Source organism: Procambarus clarkii, chromosome 72, assembly GCF_040958095.1.
Source record: "Procambarus clarkii isolate CNS0578487 chromosome 72, FALCON_Pclarkii_2.0, whole genome shotgun sequence".
In the NCBI taxonomy this organism is placed as follows: domain Eukaryota; kingdom Metazoa; phylum Arthropoda; class Malacostraca; order Decapoda; family Cambaridae; genus Procambarus; species Procambarus clarkii.
In genome coordinates, this window is record NC_091221.1 from 2767816 (window position 1) to 2787594 (window position 19779).

Sequence of the window (19779 nt, forward strand, 5' to 3'; positions counted from 1 at the left end):
CTTTCAAGATCAGAATAAATATTTGTTAATCGATAATTTAAAATTCTCTTTAAATGCCTAATAAGGGTGGAGTTTTTAGACCATTGAAATTGAAATTGAAATTGAAATTGAAATAAGTTTATTGAGGTAAAATACACACAAAGGGATGAGGTAGCTCAAGCTATTCTCACCCCGTTCAGTACATCGTGTTAATATATACATATACTCACATCACAAACAATAAACATATTACCAAACATTCTGAGAGATAAACATCTACATTTCAATGAAATTAGGAGGCTGCAGACGGCGCGAGCATGAGCCGTCGCGAGTCATTTGTCAGGAGGAGGAGCAGCAGAGCCATCTGTTGGCGGCTGTGGGGAGGCGGGGAGGGGAGGTAGCGGGCCGCGGTGTAAACAGTCAAGTGTCAAGTGGTGCGTGGGTCAGGCGCGTGCCAACACCTCCCCGGCTTGGTTAATGAAATGAGTGAAGAGTGTTAGTGTTGGTGTAGTTGTGTAATGGAGATGGAGGAAACCATAGTTGAGGAGTGGCTTAGGTCCCTCCACATGGAGCAGTACGCTGAATCTTTCATCGACAACGGCTACGATGACCTAGAGATATGCAAACAGATCGGTGCTCCCGACCTGGACGCTATCGGTGTAGTGAACCCAGGTCATCGAACTACCTTGCTGAATGCTATCTTGCTGCTACGGGAGGAGGGTGCTGCCTCTGTGTACTTCACGGTGGAGGAGGCGCAGCTGGCAGCCCGCGACCACACAACCCTCCGTAACTCCAGTGGGTCGCGAGGCCGCTCCTCTCGTTCCTCCAGAGGCTCTCGTGGGTCAGGCTCGACGGCCTCTACCCCTGGTGAACCTCCGGCCTCCTTGACCCTGCCCATGACCTCGACCACAACGCCGGCCCGTTATTTGGACGCGTACGAGGCCGGGAGGGCAGAGCTAGTGAGGCTCCCTCACACGCAGCTCAGCGGACTCCTGAAGGAGAGGCTGGTGCAGGATGCTGTTGACCTGGCCACACACCCCTACACCACACAGGTACTGTGCTCTTGTGTACCATCCTACACCACACAGGTACTGTGCTCTAGTGTACCCTCCTACACCACACAGGTACTGTGCTCTTGTATACCCCCCTACACCACACAGGTACTGTGCTCTAGTGTACCCTCCTACACCTCACAGGTACTGTGCTCTTGTGTACCCTCCTACACCACACAGGTACTGTGCTCTAGTGTACCCTCCTACACCACACAGGTACTGTGCTCTTGTATACCCCCCTACACCACACAGGTACTGTGCTCTAGTGTACCCTCCTACACCTCACAGGTACTGTGCTCTTGTGTACCCTCCTACACCTCACAGGTACTGTGCTCTTGTGTACCCTCCTACACCACACAGGTACTGTGCTCTTGTATACCCCCCTACACCTCACAGGTACTGTGCTCTTGTGTACCCTCCTACACCACACAGGTACTGTGCTCTAGTGTACCCTCCTACACCACACAGGTACTGTGCTCTAGTGTACCCTCCTACACCACACAGGTACTGTGCTCTAGTGTACCATCCTACACCACACAAGTACTGTGCTCTTGTGTACCCTCCTACACCACACAGGTACTGTGCTCTTGTGTACCCTCCTACACCACACAGGTACTGTGCTCTTGTGTACCCTCCTACACCACACAGGTACTGTGCTCTAGTGTACCCTCCTACACCACACAGGTACTGTGCTCTAGTGTACCCTCCTACACCACACAGGTACTGTGCTCTAGTGTACCATCCTACACCACACAAGTACTGTGCTCTTGTGTACCCTCCTACACCACACAGGTACTGTGCTCTAGTGTACCATCCTACACCACACAAGTACTGTGCTCTTGTGTACCCTCCTACACCACACAGGTACTGTGCTCTTGTGTACCATCCTACACCACACAAGTACTGTGCTCTAGTGTACCCTCCTACACCACAAGTACTGTGCTCTCCTGCTCTTGTGTACCATCCTACACCACACAAGTACTGTGCTTAGGAACAGTACTGTAAATCTTTACACCAAGGTAAACTGACAGCTATTCCTATTAAATGATAATCTTCCAGCAGACACTTGGATGGGGTTAATAAAACTTGAATACAACATCGGGCTACAATACCTTTGGTTCTTGGAATAAGCATGGATATTCTTGAAGTATTTAAATAACGATTTACAATAGTTACAAAATATTGCTGTATAATATACAAATAATAATGTACTGTATAATGAGAAATATCTTCAAATATTCTTCTTGCAATACAATAGTGCAAAATATCTTCAAATACAATACAATGTTGATACAGTAAGACATAAATTGTTGACTCTCTTTAATGTTGACAATTTCCTCTAATATTTTAAGCGGTGCCGAAAGGTCTCGACAATTGGTCATTAACTGTTAATCTATATTTTTACACGTGTAAATTTTGAAACCCCCTATGTAAGTCATGGAACTTGTCTTGTGACATTGACATATTGCAGAGGAAAACTAGTATACAGGTGAGCCTGAAAATATTATCTGTAATGATTTATAAACTTAAGTTAGCATAACCAGGACTGCAATTTTTGGAGACATTACTGCTCCTCTAATGTTATTGTCCCTCATACCACCTTCATTGTCATCTCTTCAAAGATGGCATCAAGTAGGGCTGGCCTACTGTAAAGAACAGTGTGTCAATACTATGGTAGTTCAGTATTGTCCGGTATTGAAGTGTTGGCAATTAGGCCTATGTTGAAATCAAGGAGCCTACCTGTAATTTTGCCTGAAATGATTTGCGTAATAGTGACTTCATAGATTGTGTAACTTCTTTTCCTACAACTTGTGCACAACTCCTATGTTCTTTGTGCACATATTCTTTTGAATAAACAATGTATTGTATTGAGTAATACTTTTTCATATTAGGCCTAGTAAGATAATTATAGATTATAAGCCAGATTCATAAAATTAAAATATTATTATTATAATACAGATTTTAAGGATAATTTTTTGCATGACCAAGTTTTCAGAATAAAACCTATGATTAACCAAATGTAAATAAGTTGATGCTTATTTACATTTGGGTGATATGTCGACAGTACAGGTGGGTTCGTTCTTTATTAACAATCAGGAATCCCAGGTTCAAATCCCAGTAAGACAGAAATGGTAAGGTATGTTTCCTTTCGTCTAATGATTCCATTCACTTGGCAGTAAATGGGTACCCAGAAGTTAGTCAATTGTTGTAAAGTTACATCAATTAGTACCTACTGATACCTGAGAACCTACTTGCTGCTAGGTACCTGGTTGATACCTGGTTGATGGGGTTCTGGGAGTTCTTCTACTCCCCAAGCCCGACCTGAGGCCAGGCTTGACTTGTGAGAGTTTGGTCCACCAGGCTGTTGCTTGAAGCGGCCCGCCGAGCCACGTACCCACCACAGCCCGGCTGATCCGGAACTTCTCTTAGAAAACCATCCAGTTTTCTCTTGAAGATGTCCACGGTTGTTCCGGCAATATTTCTTATAGTCGCTGGGAGGACGTTGAACAACCGCGGACCCCTGATGTTTATACAGTGCTCTCTGATTGTGCCTATGGCACCTCTGCTCTTCACTGGTTCAATCTTGCATTTTCTTCCATATCGTTCACTCCAGTACGTTGTTATATTACTGTGTAGATTTGGGACCTGACCCTCCAGTATTTTCCATGTGTATATTATTTGATATCTCGTCTCCTTTCTAGAGAATACATTTGGAGAGCTTTGAGACGATCCCAATAATTTAGGTGTTTTATCTCGTCTATGCGTGCCGTATATGTTCTCTGTATTCCCTCTATTTCAGCAATCTCTCCTGCTGGTGAACAGAGGCATTAGGTGAAAGGAAATGTGCCTAACCATTTCTGTCCCATCCGAGATTCAAACCCGACTACAGTCAGTACAGTCGGGTAGTACCTGATTGTACTACCAGGACCCTAGACAGGCTGCCTGTTCTCAAGAAAATGAATTATTATTATTATTATTATGGCATTTTTTATATCTGAACCATTAGGAAAGTAACATTTGTATTTTAATCTTGAGCAATATCTCAAGTGGAATGATGTCTAAAGCATTATTTGGGTCAAGATAAACTACTGTATATATTGTAATTTATAATTACAGGATAGCTAACAAAATCATTTGTATAGCTTAAAACGCAATTAAATGTGTGAAGATGTATATTCTGTGGGTCATCAAATTGCATTTCTCAAGGTTGCTATAATTCTAGTTGCATCCGATATTCTAGATGACCCGATAACCAACTGAAGGAAGCTTCTGCTTAAAGCCTCTGAGACTTTATTTCAGTATGTAATGTTTTCATGAAATGTTTGATGCCCTTCTTTCCTGGTATGATATACACTCCGCATCCAGCTGGAGGCAAGTTGAACTTTATGAGGAGCTCTGAAGAATTAAGTGGGAATAAAATAATACAAAATACTAGAAGTAAGCAGAGTTTTTATATTAATCATATATAAGTAAAGCAGCAGTCTCCGTGGTGTAGTGGTAAGACACTCGCCTGGCGTTTCGCGAGCGCTTTGTCTTGGGTTCGTATCGTGGCCGGGGAGGATTTACTGGGTGTCACTCCTTAACTGTAGCCTTTATTTACCCAACAGTAAAGTGGGTATCTGGTTGTTAAAAAATTTGGGGGTCGTATTCTGGGGAACATTAGTTTTAAGGACTTGCCCGAAATGCTACGCATGCTAGTGGCTGTACAAGAATGTTAGAACTCTTGTATATATAACAAATAAAAAATAAAGGAAAAGTAGAGCATTTGTATTCTTATAATAATATAGAAAAATATGACCTGATAATTAAAATAGAATTTTATATAAACTTTTCTGTGTATTAATTGGTATGAGATTAGCAGACAAGTTAAAAAAAAACTTAGAATCACAGTACTGTACAGTATAATAAGTTTACTGTTGTTAAAACCTGAGTTGATGCATTACCTCTGAAATTACTGTACTGTATATGATTTTGTACTTTAGTTAATCATGTTTTATTTATTTTAAAAACTTGGTCATGCAAAAAAATTTCCTTAAAATCTGCATTATAATAATATTTTTTAAATATTAATAGATAATTTGCATGTAGGATAATATCTACTGTTACCAAACACTTAAAGTTAGCAAAGTTTGTGGTGGACCAAAGAAAATGTATTTAACTTTTTTTGGGAAATATATTGTATACTATATAGGAAGAGAAGAAATTGTTCTATAAAATTACACCAAAGTTGAAACTACTGTACATGCAATACTGGTGGATATATCATTTAAAAAATAGGGCTGTCAGGAATTACTGTCATTTCTGGACAGCCTGGTGTCAGTATCCAAACACTGAGACACATTATTTGTAAGGAACTTTTGCCTGTAGTATAACAGTGCATTTTATTATACTGCATATATACTCACAACTTACCAGCTGACACAATACACATTAGTGACATTCCACGTGTCACATGGCCATGTGGTATGGCCAACGGCCATACCACGTTGAGAACACCGCTTCTCGTCCGATCAGCGAAGTTAAGCAATGTTGGGTTTGGTTAGTACTGTACTTGGATGGGTGACCGCCTGGGAACACCAAATGCTGTTGGCATTTGGCATAGTTGGCAATAATGTTTTATTAGGTGAGTACATGCCTATAAAACTGGTTATTCAAAGACACTTCATTATTTCATAGTGGTGAAAACTATTTAGTACTGCAACTCACAGGGGTAGCTCTATCCTGTTTCTCCAAGCCTCCAAAGCTTTCAACAAATCTGAATACACCAAATTTTGTATTGCTTAGCTGAAAAGTATGCCTTGTAATCACTTGATATCTATTTCTTATCAGGTATGCAAATTAGTTTCAAAATGGAGTATTGTCCTCTGAAAATTTCTAACTAAAATTGAGGACATACAAGGTACTGTTTTTAGTCCATTGTCAATCTTGATCCATTGTTGAGAGCCAGTAGAGCTGACTGTTGCATAGGAAGTACTAAGGCCAATGTTATGTTTTTATGTGATGGTCTAGTTCTGTTGGCACTGACTAATGATGTTATGGAGAAATCCGTAGTAATATATGAAATGTATTGCTGAATACACAATGTTCAATCCTGCCAAATATGCTGTACGGTAGTTGCTCTAAACTCATTTTATCCAGACCATAAAATAAAATTACTGTACTTGGAAGAGAGAAATTCTGGTAAAGTTTTCTGAAAAGCATCTGGAGCATAATATATCCTCAATGGGCTTACTTTTCTAATTCTATTTGAGATCTGGAAGTCGGAACAAATGTTATGAGGAAGTTTAGTCATCGTGATACCTGGTTGAAAGTCAAGTTATTTAACAGTTAATGTCTCGGCTTGCCATAGGCATAGGTTGCATTTTTGTAGAACCTATGAGACTCTGACCTTTTTAAGCTAAATTGTGAATGGAGGAAACTTTCTAGAGGTATTTTGGGAGTCCAGCCTCGCATTGCTGCAATCTCCTACCTGGCCTGACGTCCACACCTACACTTGAAATAATTCACAAATGAATGACATAATTTTGTCTGAAGGGAATTACCCATCTAGTAAACAATATTAATTGTCAGGAAATCTAATTTAAGAATGAATTACTGTATGTATATAATTGTGTAGCAGGTCAACAGGAAAGAATAAAACGAATCAGCAGATATAACCCCATCTGTATATTTGTGAATTAAGAAAGTATCACAGAGATTGTTTATTGACAAGTATTTTGTATCCCATTGAAATCAGATCTTTGTTACATGAGCTGTTTGTTCAGAGTGATTTTAATCCAGGCTAACCACTGAATTCTGTTGATGTAAAATGTACATTTCCTTAACTTCATGGTATAACTAGTTTATATGCTATTGGAGTATACTGTATTGGAAGAGTTTCTGGCATTTTTATTTTTTTTTTGAGATTTGAGATTTTTTGAGAATTTTATTCTATACACAGGTGGAGGCATTTAATTAATTTATTATGCACTCCCATATCCATCCTGTGAGTGACAGTGAACCCCATATTATCCTGTGATTAGTAATGGATAAGGTTACAGAGGAATATAATTGGCTTAAGAACTAGACCCCAAATTTCGTATCGCTAAGCCTGTTACGACATTGCTGAACTAATTACTAAGTTTAACATGTATATCTAGTCTTTTTACAGTATCAAATTATAGTAGTGACACCGAGAGGCCCCTAAGTAACGAACAGGAATTTTAGGTAGTACTGTGGCTAGCTTACATTGTGATGTAATACTCAAGATATGTGAGGCTGCCAAAGATGACTATAGATGATGACAAAGATGACTGTATCTAGGTTCCGTCAGGCATTTTTTTTTATAAATATACTGTATATACAAGAAGGTACATTGGGTTTGTGACAGTACATAACATTGATGTTTTTACATTCTTGCAAAGCCACTAACACGCATAGCGTTTCGGGCTGGTCCTTAATCTAACAGATAATTATAAGTAGGTAATTTGTAGCAGGATTTGAAGAATATTAATAGGTACATTGTAGCAAAATTTGTTATCTTAGAATATGGCTTATACTGGACAGCTTTTTAATTCGTTAGCGAGTGAGTTTCATAGACTAGATCCCCTTATTTGCATAGTGTGTTTGCACAGATTTAGTTTGACTCTGGGGATATCAAAGAGATATTTATTTATGGTGTGGTGATTATGGGTTCTATTACATCTGTCAAGGAAGAGTTTCAGATCAGGATTTGCATTTAGGAACAAGGTTTTGTACATGTAAATAGCACAAGAGTGAGTGCTATTACTAGTATGGAGCGAGTGTGTTTAACATGTTTAGTAATTTAAACTGAGCGGCTGTGTATTGTCTGAAAACAGTTTGTTATTGTTCTGATAGCAGATTTTTGATGGGTGATTGAGGTAATTTGGAGTGGTTGAACCCCATGCACAGAAACTGTATGTAAGCTAGGGATAGAATAGCGAGTAGTATATTGAGAGGAGAGCAGAGTGGGGATCATAATATCTGATTTTGGAGAGTACTGTATAGCGGCCATTTTTGAGACTTTTTGGTTGTGTTGTATGTGGGTGCTGAAGGTGAGTCTCTTGTCATATATACGCCAAGGAACTTTCCATCATTTTATTGCTGATGTTAACATTGTCTATCTGAAGTTGAATATCGTTTGATGAAATTGATTTGTTCCTACAGTCTGTTGGACTGCTGGAAAATCTGAGACATGAGTTCTGTTAATGACGGTCTGATCCTGCAAGGAGCTCGGGATGTTGTTCTTACATACAGCACTCATGCTCGACTGCGTGATTTACATGGTGGTGTTGAGGCGACGGTGTGAATACGTCCAGTTCTGGAGCGCTTGTCAAGCCGTATTACCATTGCAGATAAAGGAACCCCAGGCTATCATGTCCCACCCACCTCCCTCTCCTGGTTTTGGATGATGCCTTCAGATTTGTTTTCCTTCGCAGGCTCAGACTATCGCCCGTGCAATGACCATAACTTAGAATAGCTTCACATTACCTGGTTGATACCTGGTTGATGGGGTTCTGGGAGTTCTTCTACTCCCCAAGCCCGGTCCGAGGCCAGGCTTGACTTGTGAGAGTTTGGTCCACCAGGCTGTTGCTTGGAGCGGCCCGCAGGCCCACATACCCACCACAGCCTGGTTGGTCCGGCACTCCTTAGAGAAATAAATCTAGTTTCCTCTTGAAAATGTCCACGGTTGTTCCGGTAATATTTCTTATACTCGCTGGGAGGACGTTGAACAACCGCGGACCTCTGATGTTTAAACAGTGTTCTCTGATTGTGCCTATGACATTGGTGTGTATAGTACCAACACTATATCATGGCGCAGGCATATTTGTATTTATTTAGAGTTTTTACTTTCTTGTACAGTCACTAGCGCACATAGCGTTTAGGGCAGATCCTTAATCCTAATTTTTCCTGGAATACGACCCGCCAAATAATTTAATAACCAGGTACCCATTCACTGCTGGGTGGACAGAGGCAGAGGCAGAGGCAAAGGATTGGTGCCTAGTCGATCCTTCCCGGCCAGGATACGAACCCATATTACTTAAAAGCTTTCGGTTAAATTTACCTAAATTTATCTGAGGGGTCATCCTCTCTCTAGTGGCCGCGACGACGATAGGAAGCCGGCGGCTTGTCAAAGGTTTCCCATTATCTTGATTTTATCCAGCTGGATTTTTAACTGCAGCAATGTATTGGCATACATGTTGGTGAGCCTGTTTGGTTGCAGTGTGATGGAGGTCAACAGTTTACCAGTTACTAATGAGACGAGACATGAGATGGAACTTTGAAGTGAGTCACGTTGATCAGATGTTGGAGGAGGTGACATTGATGCTCTGTAGTACCAGGAGTGACCAGGACTAGTGCATGATGTATGTAGCCTTAGGAAGCGGTTGTGCAACAGTACTGGGTAATGTGGTAGTTACTGTGGCGACAGGTGGTAATGTGTGTGGTGCCGGCGCTTGTGAGACATAGTCCACGACGTAGACATGTGCTTCAAACTTGAATGGCGATAGTCTCCGTGGTGTAGTGGTAAGACACTCGCCTGGCGTTCCGCGAGCGCTTAGTCATGGGTTCGTATCCTGGCCGGGGAGGATTTACTGGGCGCAAATCCTTAGCTGTAGCCTCTGTTTAACTCAACAGTAAAATGTGTACTTGGTTGTAACAAGGATTCTTCGCGGCGGGGATCGTATTCCAGGGACCTGCCCGAAACGCTACGCGTACTAGTGGCTGTACAAGAATGTAACAACTCTTGTATATATCTCAAAAAAAAAAAAAAAAAATTATAGAGCCTGATCAGAGGAATAGTTTACTGTGCCTCCTGCGTGAGTGGGTCACGGACCATCTCACCTACCTGACATTGGCCTGTGCGAAATAACGACGATACGATTAGTTGTGTTGTCAATAACTAACATAGAGCTTCTCACAAATCTACATACGGGTTCTCTTTGAAGGTTATCTATAAGGTGGTCATTTACAGCTATCGTCATAAATACGCGCTTCTCTTGTTTGATAAGAGATCCAGCACGACCATTAATTAGCCTTAGCATAATGGAATAGACGAAGACAACGTGGTCATGTGGGACATTAATCCTCGCCAACCATCGCGCACTTCTAATTGTGGCCGTCACCTCTCACGCCGCTAGTGCAGGCATCCAGTAGCATATTCAATATGTACCACAGTCTAGTTGATGAGTAACATGAGCCTGGCACTAAAGAGCTACTGACCAAAGAGTGGTCAGTGGCTCAATCCCCGCAAACACAACTAGGTGAGTACTAAGCGTAGACAGGAGACCGCCGCGTGTGTTTCCAATATAGAAGACGGATTCTGGTGTTTAGGTAGCACCAGACTGGATTCTGTAAGGATTCTGTTAGGATTTCTGTACAGAATCTTGTGTAAAGATTCTTGTTATCAGCTCTGCTAAAATCCTATTATTGCTCTGCTAAAATCCTATTATTGCTCTGCTAAAATCCTATTATTGCTCTGCTAAAATCCTATTATTGCTCTGCTAAAATCCTATTATTGCTCTGCTAAAATCCTATTATTGCTCAATAATAGAATTTTAGCAGAGCTGGTAACCAGACTCCTTCATCCACCTTTCTGTGGAAACATGTTTGAAACAGGAGTCTATTGGTTATTCCTCTTAGATTTGAAGGGATGGGTTTTGAAAAGCATTTGCGCTCTTTATAGTGTAACTTGATTATTGCATTCCTACTTTTTAGTGGGACCATTTTACACACTAGCATGCTGTCATGTCTCGCAAGAATGATCTCCGTGTGCAGGTTTGAAACCAGGTCCCTCCTGTAATTCCACAATATCAAAATGGTTTCCGAATTACAGATTATTGGATGTAGTTATATATAGTACAGTATTATATGTTTAACAATTGTAAAGTTTATATTGAGTAAGTAAAGACTTGGACACTGCACCCCACAAGAAGCTCACCAGGAAGGTTGAGGGCCACCACATTCCAGGGAACCTTATCTTTTGGATCTTTTGGATTAAGGGACCTGACGGCTGAGTGGACAGCGCTCGGGATTTGTAGTCCTAAGGTTCCTGGTTTGATCCTCGGTTGAGACGGAAACAAATGGGCAGAGTTTCTGTCACCCTGATGCTCCTGATCACCTAGCAGTAAATAGGTATCTGGGAGTTAGACAGCTGCTACGGGCTGCTTCCTGGGGGGTGTGTAACAAAAAGGAGGCCTGGTCGAGGACCGGGCCGCGGGGACGCTAAGCCCCGAAACCATCTCAATATAACCTCAAGATAACCAGGAAGCCTGGATGAAGGGCAAGACAAATTGAGTTAGCATCAACGGGATGAAGTTGGAGTAGAGAGATGTCTGTTTTGGGATGAAGAGTAATAGCAATGTCTTAAACTTGGGAAATGACAGTAACATTTTCTATGAGATGAACGATACAGTTGTGGACAAGTTGTTGGACACGACGGGGCAGGTCATGAGTGACAGAGACCAAACACCAGGCATCAGTGTTTCAACACATGTAACAAACAAATTACATACAATGTTTGGGTTTATAACTAGGAGTCTCGGCAGTAAATGCACGAGCATCGACCTGTAGTGTGTGTTGGCCCTGCCGAGGCCCAGCTTAGACTATGCCGCTCACACAGGTACCTCAGTCATACCTGGTTGGTGGGGTTCTGGGAGTTGTTCTACTCCCCAAGCCCGGCCCGAGGCCAGGCTTGACTTGTGAGAGTTTGGTCCACCAGGCTGTTGCTTGGAGCGGCCCGCAGGCCCACATATACCTGGTTGATGGGGTTCTGGGAGTTGTTCTACTCCCCAAGCCCGGCCCGAGGCCAGGCTTGACTTGTGAGAGTTTGGTCCACCAGGCTGTTGCTTGGAGCGGCCCGCAGGCCCACATATACCTGGTTGATGGGGTTCTGGGAGTTGTTCTACTCCCCAAGCCCGGCCCGAGGCCAGGCTTGACTTGTGAGAGTTTGGTCCACCAGGCTGTTGCTTGGAGCGGCCCGCAGGCCCACATATACCTGGTTGATGGGGTTCTGGGAGTTGTTCTACTGCCCAAGCCCGGCCCGAGGCCAGGCTTGACTTGTGAGAGTTTGGTCCACCAGGCTGTTGCTTGGAGCGGCCTGCAGGCCCACATACACCTGGTTGATGGGGTTCTGGGAGTTGTTCTACTCCCCAAGCCCGGCCCGAGGCCAGGCTTGACTTGTGAGAGTTTGGTCCACCAGGCTGTTGCTTGATACCTGGTTGATGGGGTTCTGGGAGTTCTTCTACTCCCCAAGCCCGGTCCGAGGCCAGGCTTGACTTGTGAGAGTTTGGTCCACCAGGCTGTTGCTTGGAGCGGCCCGCAGGCCCACATACCCACCACAACCTGGTTGGTCCGGCACTCGTTGAAGAGATAGTCGGGTGTAGCAGAGCACCAAGTCAAGAACACACTCGGTTAGCACCAGTAATACAGCCTGTGGGAGTGTCATGGGACGTGTGGCTGGCTATAAGCAAGATCTCTCACTAACTTTACAAATACTCCTACACACATTTACTACTTTTGTAACTCAACTGATGCACTTGTTAACAGTGAAATCTTGGCTAACTGTGTACATGAAACATAGACAGGATACTCGTGTTATACTAGGAGCAGCCCATCCTCTTGTTTAGGTAGCATCATCAGTAACAGTGAGGACCATCCTACATATTGTAGGATGGTCCTACAATATAAAATTATATATTGACGTAAAGGACAATTAGAAAGTAGAAATCGGTATTGAATTTTACAAACGGGTACGTTTTTTGTACTGATGTCGCAAAGAAAACTTATCCTAACCTACCTAGGCCTAATGCAACCCGTTCTCGCAAATTCGTAAAGTCAATATTGACTTATTAACTACGTGCATAGGTGATATACTAAACATAATAGATACCCTTAAAAAGATTCATAGAAAACACCGACCTTACCTAACCTTGTTAGAATCTTAAGATAAGCATCTTATTGCTTCGTAATTACAATATTACTTAACCTATACCTATTATAGGTTAGGTAATAATTGTAATTACGAAGCAATAAGATACTTATCTTAACATACTAAGTAGGTTAGGTAAGGTCGGTGTTTTCTATGAAGCTTTTCAAGGGAAACTATTATGTTAAGTATGTCACCTATGCACATATTTAATAAGTCAATATTGACTTATTAAATTTGCGAGAACGGGTTGCCTAATACACGTTCTCTGAGGCCTAATATATTACATTTAGATGTGCCATACTAAGTCTATGATTATTTAAGTTTGGTTTTATTTTTTTCGGACTAAATAAAGTGAATAGTGGCAAATTCTACGAATTGTCTATTTTTTGAGATATATACAAGAGTTGTTACATGGTTGTAGAGCCACTAGTACGCGTAGCGTTTCGGGCAGGTCCCTGGAATACGATCCCCGCCGCGAAGAATCCTTGTTACAACCAAGTACACATTTTACTGTTGAGTTAAACAGAGGCTACAGTTAAGGATTTGCACCCAGTAAATCCTCCTCGGCCAGGATACGAACCCATGACATAGCGCTCGCGGAACGCCAGGCGAGTGTCTTACCACTACACCACGGAGACTGTCAAATTATTGTACTAATTGTGTACATAGTTACAGACAATACTATGTAAACAAGAAGATGGGTAGCTGGGAGTGTGTCCCACTGCACGTCCACCCTCCTCTACTACAGACAATACTATGTAAACATGAAGATGGGTAGCTGGGAGTGTGTCCCACTGCACGTCCACCCTCCTCTACTACAGACAATACTATGTAAACAAGAAGATGGGTAGCTGGGAGTGTGTCCCCCTGCACGTCCACCCTCCTCTACTACAGACAATACTATGTAAACATGAAGATGGGTAGCTGGGAGTGTGTCCCACTGCACGTCCACCCTCCTCTACTACAAACCTCCCACTGAAGTTTAAATCTGGCTGTGCCAGATTTACGAAGCGGTTACGCAAGCACTTAAGAACATGTACATCTTTCCTCAATCTCTGACGTGATTCCTGCTTGATACCTGCTTGATGGGGTTCTGGGAGTTCTACTCCCCAAGCCCGGCCTGAGGCCAGGCTTGACTTGTGAGAGTTTGGTCCACCAGGCTGTTGCTTGGAGCGGCCCGCAGGCCCACATACCCACCACTGCCCGGTTGGTCCGGCACGTTTTTTAGAAAACAGTCTAGTTTTCTCTTGAAGATGTCCACGGTTGTTCCGGCAATATTTCTTATACTCGCTGGGAGGGTGTTGAACAACTGTGGACCTCTGATGTTTATACAGTGTTCTCTGATTGTGCCTATGGTACCTCTGCTCTTCACTGGTTCTATTCTGCATTTTCTTCCATATCGTTCACTCCAGTACGTTGTTATTTTACTGTGTAGATTTGGGACCTGGCCCTCCAGTATCTTCCAGGTGTATATTATTTGGTATCTCTCTCGTCTCCTTTCTAGTGAGTACATTTGGAGGGCTTTGAGACGATCCCAATAATTTAGGTGTTTTATCTCGTCTATGTGTACCGTATATGTTCTCTGTATTCCCTCTATTTCAGCAATCTCTCCTGATTTGAAGGGGGGAAGTGAGTACTGAGCAGTACTCGAAACGGGACAACACAAGTGACTTGAAGAGTACAACCATTGTGATGGGATCCCTGGATTTGAAAGTTCTCGTAATCCATCCTATCATTTTTCTGGCTGACGGAATATTTGCTTGGTTATGCTCCCCTAAACGTTAGGTCGTCAGACATTATTATTCCCAAATCCTTGACATGCTGTTTACCTATTATGGGCAGATTCGATTGTGTTTTGTACCCTGTATTATGTTTAAGGTCCTCATTTTTGCCGTATCTGAGTACCTGAAATTTATCATCGTTAAACATCATGTTATTTTCTGCTGCCCAGTCGAAAACTTTATAAATATCTGCTTGTAGTTTTTCAATGTCTTCAGCAGAGGTAATTTTCATGCTGATTTTCGTGTCATCTGCAAAGGATGACACGAAGCTGTGACTTGTATTTTTGTCTACATCTGATGAGAGAATAAGGAACAGCAGTGGTGCAAGGACTGTACCTTGAGGTACAGAGCTTTTAACTGAGCTTGGACTCGATTTTATTTAATTGTTACTGTGTTCTGTTCGACAGGAAATTGAGTATCCAGCGTCCTACTTTACCAGTTATTCCCATTGACCTCATTTTGTGAGCTATCACCCTATGGTCACATTTGTCGAACGCCTTTGCAAAGTCTGTGTATACAATATCTGCATTTTGCTTTTCTTCCTGAGCTTCTGTGATTTTGTCATAGTGGTTGAGTAACTGTGACAGATAGGATGTTCCGCTCTAAATCCATGTTGTCCTGGATTGTGGAATTCATTGTTTTCCATAAAACTAGAAATTTGATTCCTAATCACTTTCAAAAACTTGTGTGTGATGTTAGTGCAACTGGCCTATAATTTTTTGCCAAGGCTTTACTACCCCCCTTGTGCAACGGAGCTATATCTGCAGATTTAAGTGCTGCTGGTATCTTCCCTGTATCCAGGCTCTTTCTCCATATTACGCTGAGTGCTCTCGCTACTGGTACTTTACATTTCTTTATGAATATTGAATTCCACGAGTCAGGCCCAGGAGCTGAGTGCATGGGCATATTGTCAATTTATCTTTCAAAGACTTCCGAGTTCGTGTTAATATCCGTTATATTATCTGCAGCTTGAATGTCATTCATGAAGAAGCTGTCTGGGTCATCAACTTTCATGTTGTTTATTGGTGTGCTAACTCTAGGGTTGTTGAGCCTGGCCACTCTAGGGTTGTTGATGCTGGCCACTCTAGGGTTGTTGATGCTGGCCACTCTAGGGTTGTTGATGCTGGCCACTCTAGGGTTGTTGATGCTGGCCACTCTAGGGTTGTTGATGCTGGCCACTCTAGGGTTGTTGATGCTGGCCACTCTAGGGTTGTTGATGCTGGCCACTCTAGGGTTGTTGATGCTGGCCACTCTAGGGTGGGTGATGCTGGCCACTCTAGGGTGGGTGATGCTGGCCACTCTAGGGTGGGTGATGCTGGCCACTCTAGGGTGGGTGATGCTGGCCACTCTAGGGTGGGTGATGCTGGCCACTCTAGGGTGGGTGATGCTGGCCACTCTAGGGCTGGTGAGCCTGGCCGCTACTCTAGGGCTGGTGAGCCTGGCCGCTACTCTAGGGCTGGTGAGCCTGGCCGCTACTCTAGGGCTGGTGAGCCTGGCCGCTACTCTAGGGCTGGTGAGCCTGGCCGCTACTCTAGGGCTGGTGAGCCTGGCCGCTACTCTAGGGCTGGTGAGCCTGGCCGCTACTCTAGGGCTGGTGAGCCTGGCCGCTACTCTAGGGCTGGTGAGCCTGGCCGCTACTCTAGGGCTGGTGAGCCTGGCCGCTACTCTAGGGTTGGTGAGCCTGGCCGCTACTCTAGGGCTGGTGAGCCTGGCCGCTACTCTAGGGCTGGTGAGCCTGGCCTCTACTCTAGGGCTGGTGAGCCTGGCCGCCGCTCTAGGGCTGGTGAGCCTGGCCGCCGCTCTAGGGCTGGTGAGCCTGGCCGCCGCTCTAGGGCTGGTGAGCCTGGCCGCTACTCTAGGGCTGGTGAGCCTGGCCGCTACTCTAGGGCTGGTGAGCCTGGTCTCTACTCTAGGGCTGGTGAGCCTGGCCACTCTAGGGCTGGTGAGCCTGGCCTCTACTCTAGGGCTGGTGAGCCTGGCCACTCTAGGGCTGGTGAGCCTGGCCGCCGCTCTAGGGCTGGTGAGCCTGGCCGCTACTCTAGGGCTGGTGAGCCTGGCCTCTACTCTAGGGCTGGTGAGCCTGGCCTCTACTCTAGGGCTGGTGAGCCTGGCCTCTACTCTAGGGCTGGTGAGCCTGGCCGCCGCTCTAGGGCTGGTGAGCCTGGCCGCTACTCTAGGGTTGGTGAGCCTGGCCGCTACTCTAGGGCTGGTGAGCCTGGCCGCTGCTCTAGGGCTGGTGAGCCTGGCCGCTGCTCTAGGGCTGGTGAGCCTGGCCGCTGCTCTAGGGCTGGTGAGCCTGGCCGCTACTCTAGGGCTGGTGAGCCTGGCCGCTACTCTAGGGCGGGTGAGCGTGGCCACACCTTGGTCACTCTGGTGGCCGCTACTCTAGGGCTGGTGAGCGTGGCCCCACCTTGGTCACTCTGGTGGCCGCTACTCTAGGGCGGGTGAGCCTGGCCCCACCTTGGTCACTCTGGTGGCCGCTACTCTAGGGCTGGTGAGCCTGGCCACTCTAGGGCTGGTGAGCCTGGCCTCTACTCTAGGGCTGGTGAGCCTGGCCACTCTAGGGCTGGTGAGCCTGGCCGCCGCTCTAGGGCTGGTGAGCCTGGCCGCTACTCTAGGGCTGGTGAGCCTGGCCACACCTTGGTCACTCTGGTGGCCACAACTCTCCCAGGTGTGAATCAAGACAACATAACCACTGTTCAAGTACAGTCACTGGTGTCAGCGGCCATCACGCTGTGTTTGTGGTCTTCTTGTTGACAAAGCCTAAGTAGCAGTCCACTTAACGACTTGTGATAATTAGTATGTGTCGTTGTTTGTTCTTATACAGTCAGCTACTCGGAACAAGTTCCAATTAGCACTGGCTATGGTGAGCCCGTAGTGGACTTACCTGGCACAGGAGCGGGGCAAGTAGCACGGGCTATGGTGAGCCCGTAGTGGACTTACCTGGCACAGGAGCGGGGCAAGTAGCACGGGCTATGGTGAGCCCGTAGTGGACTTACCGGGCACAGGAGCGGTGGGGTGTGTAGTATGTGTCTGGAAGAGGGAATTAAGAGTAGAGGAGAATAGTGTGCTATAGGTAGGGAGAGGTGGTGTGGAGGGCGGTAGTGTGGCCGCCACGCAGGTGCGCACAGAGAGTATGGTGAGGTGAAGACCGAGGTGCCGGGAACCTCTGGTTAATGGCCACATCCCATACTCACTTCCCACACGGGTGCAGTCGCACCTCTACAGATCTCCAGTATCAGCTCTTGATACTAGTAATGGCTCAAAATGGCCACCACTTACGGGCTATTCATGCTCGTGCCACCTTTTGGGTGGCTTAATCTTCATCATCATCATCACTTCCCAAACCGCTCAGTCAGTGGGCCAGACTTGTGAAGTCCAGGAGACCGTGAGCCTTTGAGCGCCTCCCAGCGTGAGCCAGGCGGAGCAACCTGCAACAGTCTGGGGCGGGATGAGCCCCCACCACCTCTGTCTTGTATATATATGAATAATCATCTAAGTTAAGTAAGCGCCAACACGGAACATCCGTGGACATCTTCAAGAGGAAACTACATTTATTCCTCCAAGGAGTGCCGGACCAACCGGGCTGTGGTGGGTATGTGGGCCTGCGGGCCGCTCCAAGCAACAGTCTGGTGGACCAAACTCTCACAAGTCAAGCCTGGCCTCGGGCCGGGCTTGGGGAGTAGAACGACTCCCAGAACCCCCATCAACGTACACGGAGCAATCACATCATCGTGATATATCAGTGAGAAAATCCACAGGAGCCGTGACGAGGATTCGAACCTGTGACTCCTCATTACGGTGCCTGTGGTTGTTGTTATAGATTCAGCTACTCGGAACAAGTTCCAAGTAACACAGGCTATGGTGAGCCCGTGGTGTACTTACCTGGCACAGGAGCGGTGCTGTGGTGCCTGTGGTGATATATTTCGCTAATATATCGCGATAATGGGATTTCTGTGTGTTGAAAGAGTGGCGTCAGATGTAGACTTACTGGACGACAGAGCCACCAGAGTGCGGGGGGGGGGGGGGGTTGTGTGAAGCCCTGGTTCTGCTTCAGTGGCATCCTGGAGGGTTACAACAGTACCTCAGGCCAGCCCGTCCTCCAAACAAAGACCCAAAAGTGATTCCATCCACCCGCCAAACCCCAGCTGTTTATGAATGAAAAACGGTTTACACACGACTCACAACTGATGACGTTCGAACACTTCCGGAACGAGTGCTTCACTGACGAATTTTGTTCGAACCACAACGCTGTAAATGCTTCACCCACGTACTACAAATAATCGCCAACAGAACCTTAACACATAACCTATGTCTATATATGCACAATGTGTTAATATATTATAATATTAATTTATATTTGATAAAATTCCCGTTTTGAATGAACAGCATGTTCAAATTTATGAATGCATCTGTGGGGTTTACCGCTGGATGGAATGGACTTGAGTCGAGGATGGGTTGCTCAGGTTGCAATTCTTTTGACTATGTCGTAGCGTAGTCGTTTAGAGCGTTCGTCTCGGCGCATAGGCTCAAATCCTCATCACGGCCCCTGTGGATTTAAATACGAACAGTTAGTTAAATAACAGGACGTACAAGTCATAAAGGGGTAGAATGGCCTATTGACATAGCTCGGGTGCATGGGGGAATTGTGTAAAATCCTGGTTTGTGTCTCGGAGAGGCTGCAGGATCCAAGTAACTTAAGTAGAATTTCTGGTTGCAATTCTTTTACGATGTCGTAGCTCAGTCGATTAAGGCAGCTTCTGGGATGCTCTCGGACGTAGGTTCGAATCCTCATCACGGCCCTTGTGGATTTGTTCATAAAGAGGGAACTAGACAAGTAGCTAAAGTAGGCATGTGATAAGCATAGCTGTGATGGGTATATGTGCCTTCAGGACATAAACAGCAACAGCCTGGCTGATCAAGTCATGAGGGATGCTGGGCCTCAGCCCTGACTGAATCTATAAGAACTTGTGAAATATTGTGAAGTGGAGGGGAGCTGGTCGGCCGAGCGAACAGCACGCTGGACTTGTGATCCTGG

The 19779-nt window shown here is 45.0% G+C and overlaps 1 protein-coding gene and 1 non-coding gene across 4 annotated transcripts in view; both read left to right on the plus strand.

Moving 5' to 3' along the window:
- Positions 1–359: 359 nt before the first annotated feature.
- Positions 360–19779, plus strand: part of LOC123773592 (uncharacterized) — a 633080-nt gene continuing 613660 nt past the window's right edge. For 2 of the 3 annotated variants that reach the window (XM_069312332.1, XM_069312334.1), the window contains exon 1: positions 360–1031. In XM_069312332.1, the coding sequence (XP_069168433.1) occupies positions 498–1031 (534 nt within the window). In that variant the 5' untranslated portion in view covers positions 360–497. The remainder of the gene's footprint in view (positions 1032–19779) is intronic. The other variant, XM_069312333.1, reaches the window with a different exon arrangement.
- Positions 5501–5624, plus strand: LOC123773777 (5S ribosomal RNA). The gene has a single exon (XR_011224491.1). It is a non-coding gene; the product is annotated as a 5S ribosomal RNA (ribosomal RNA).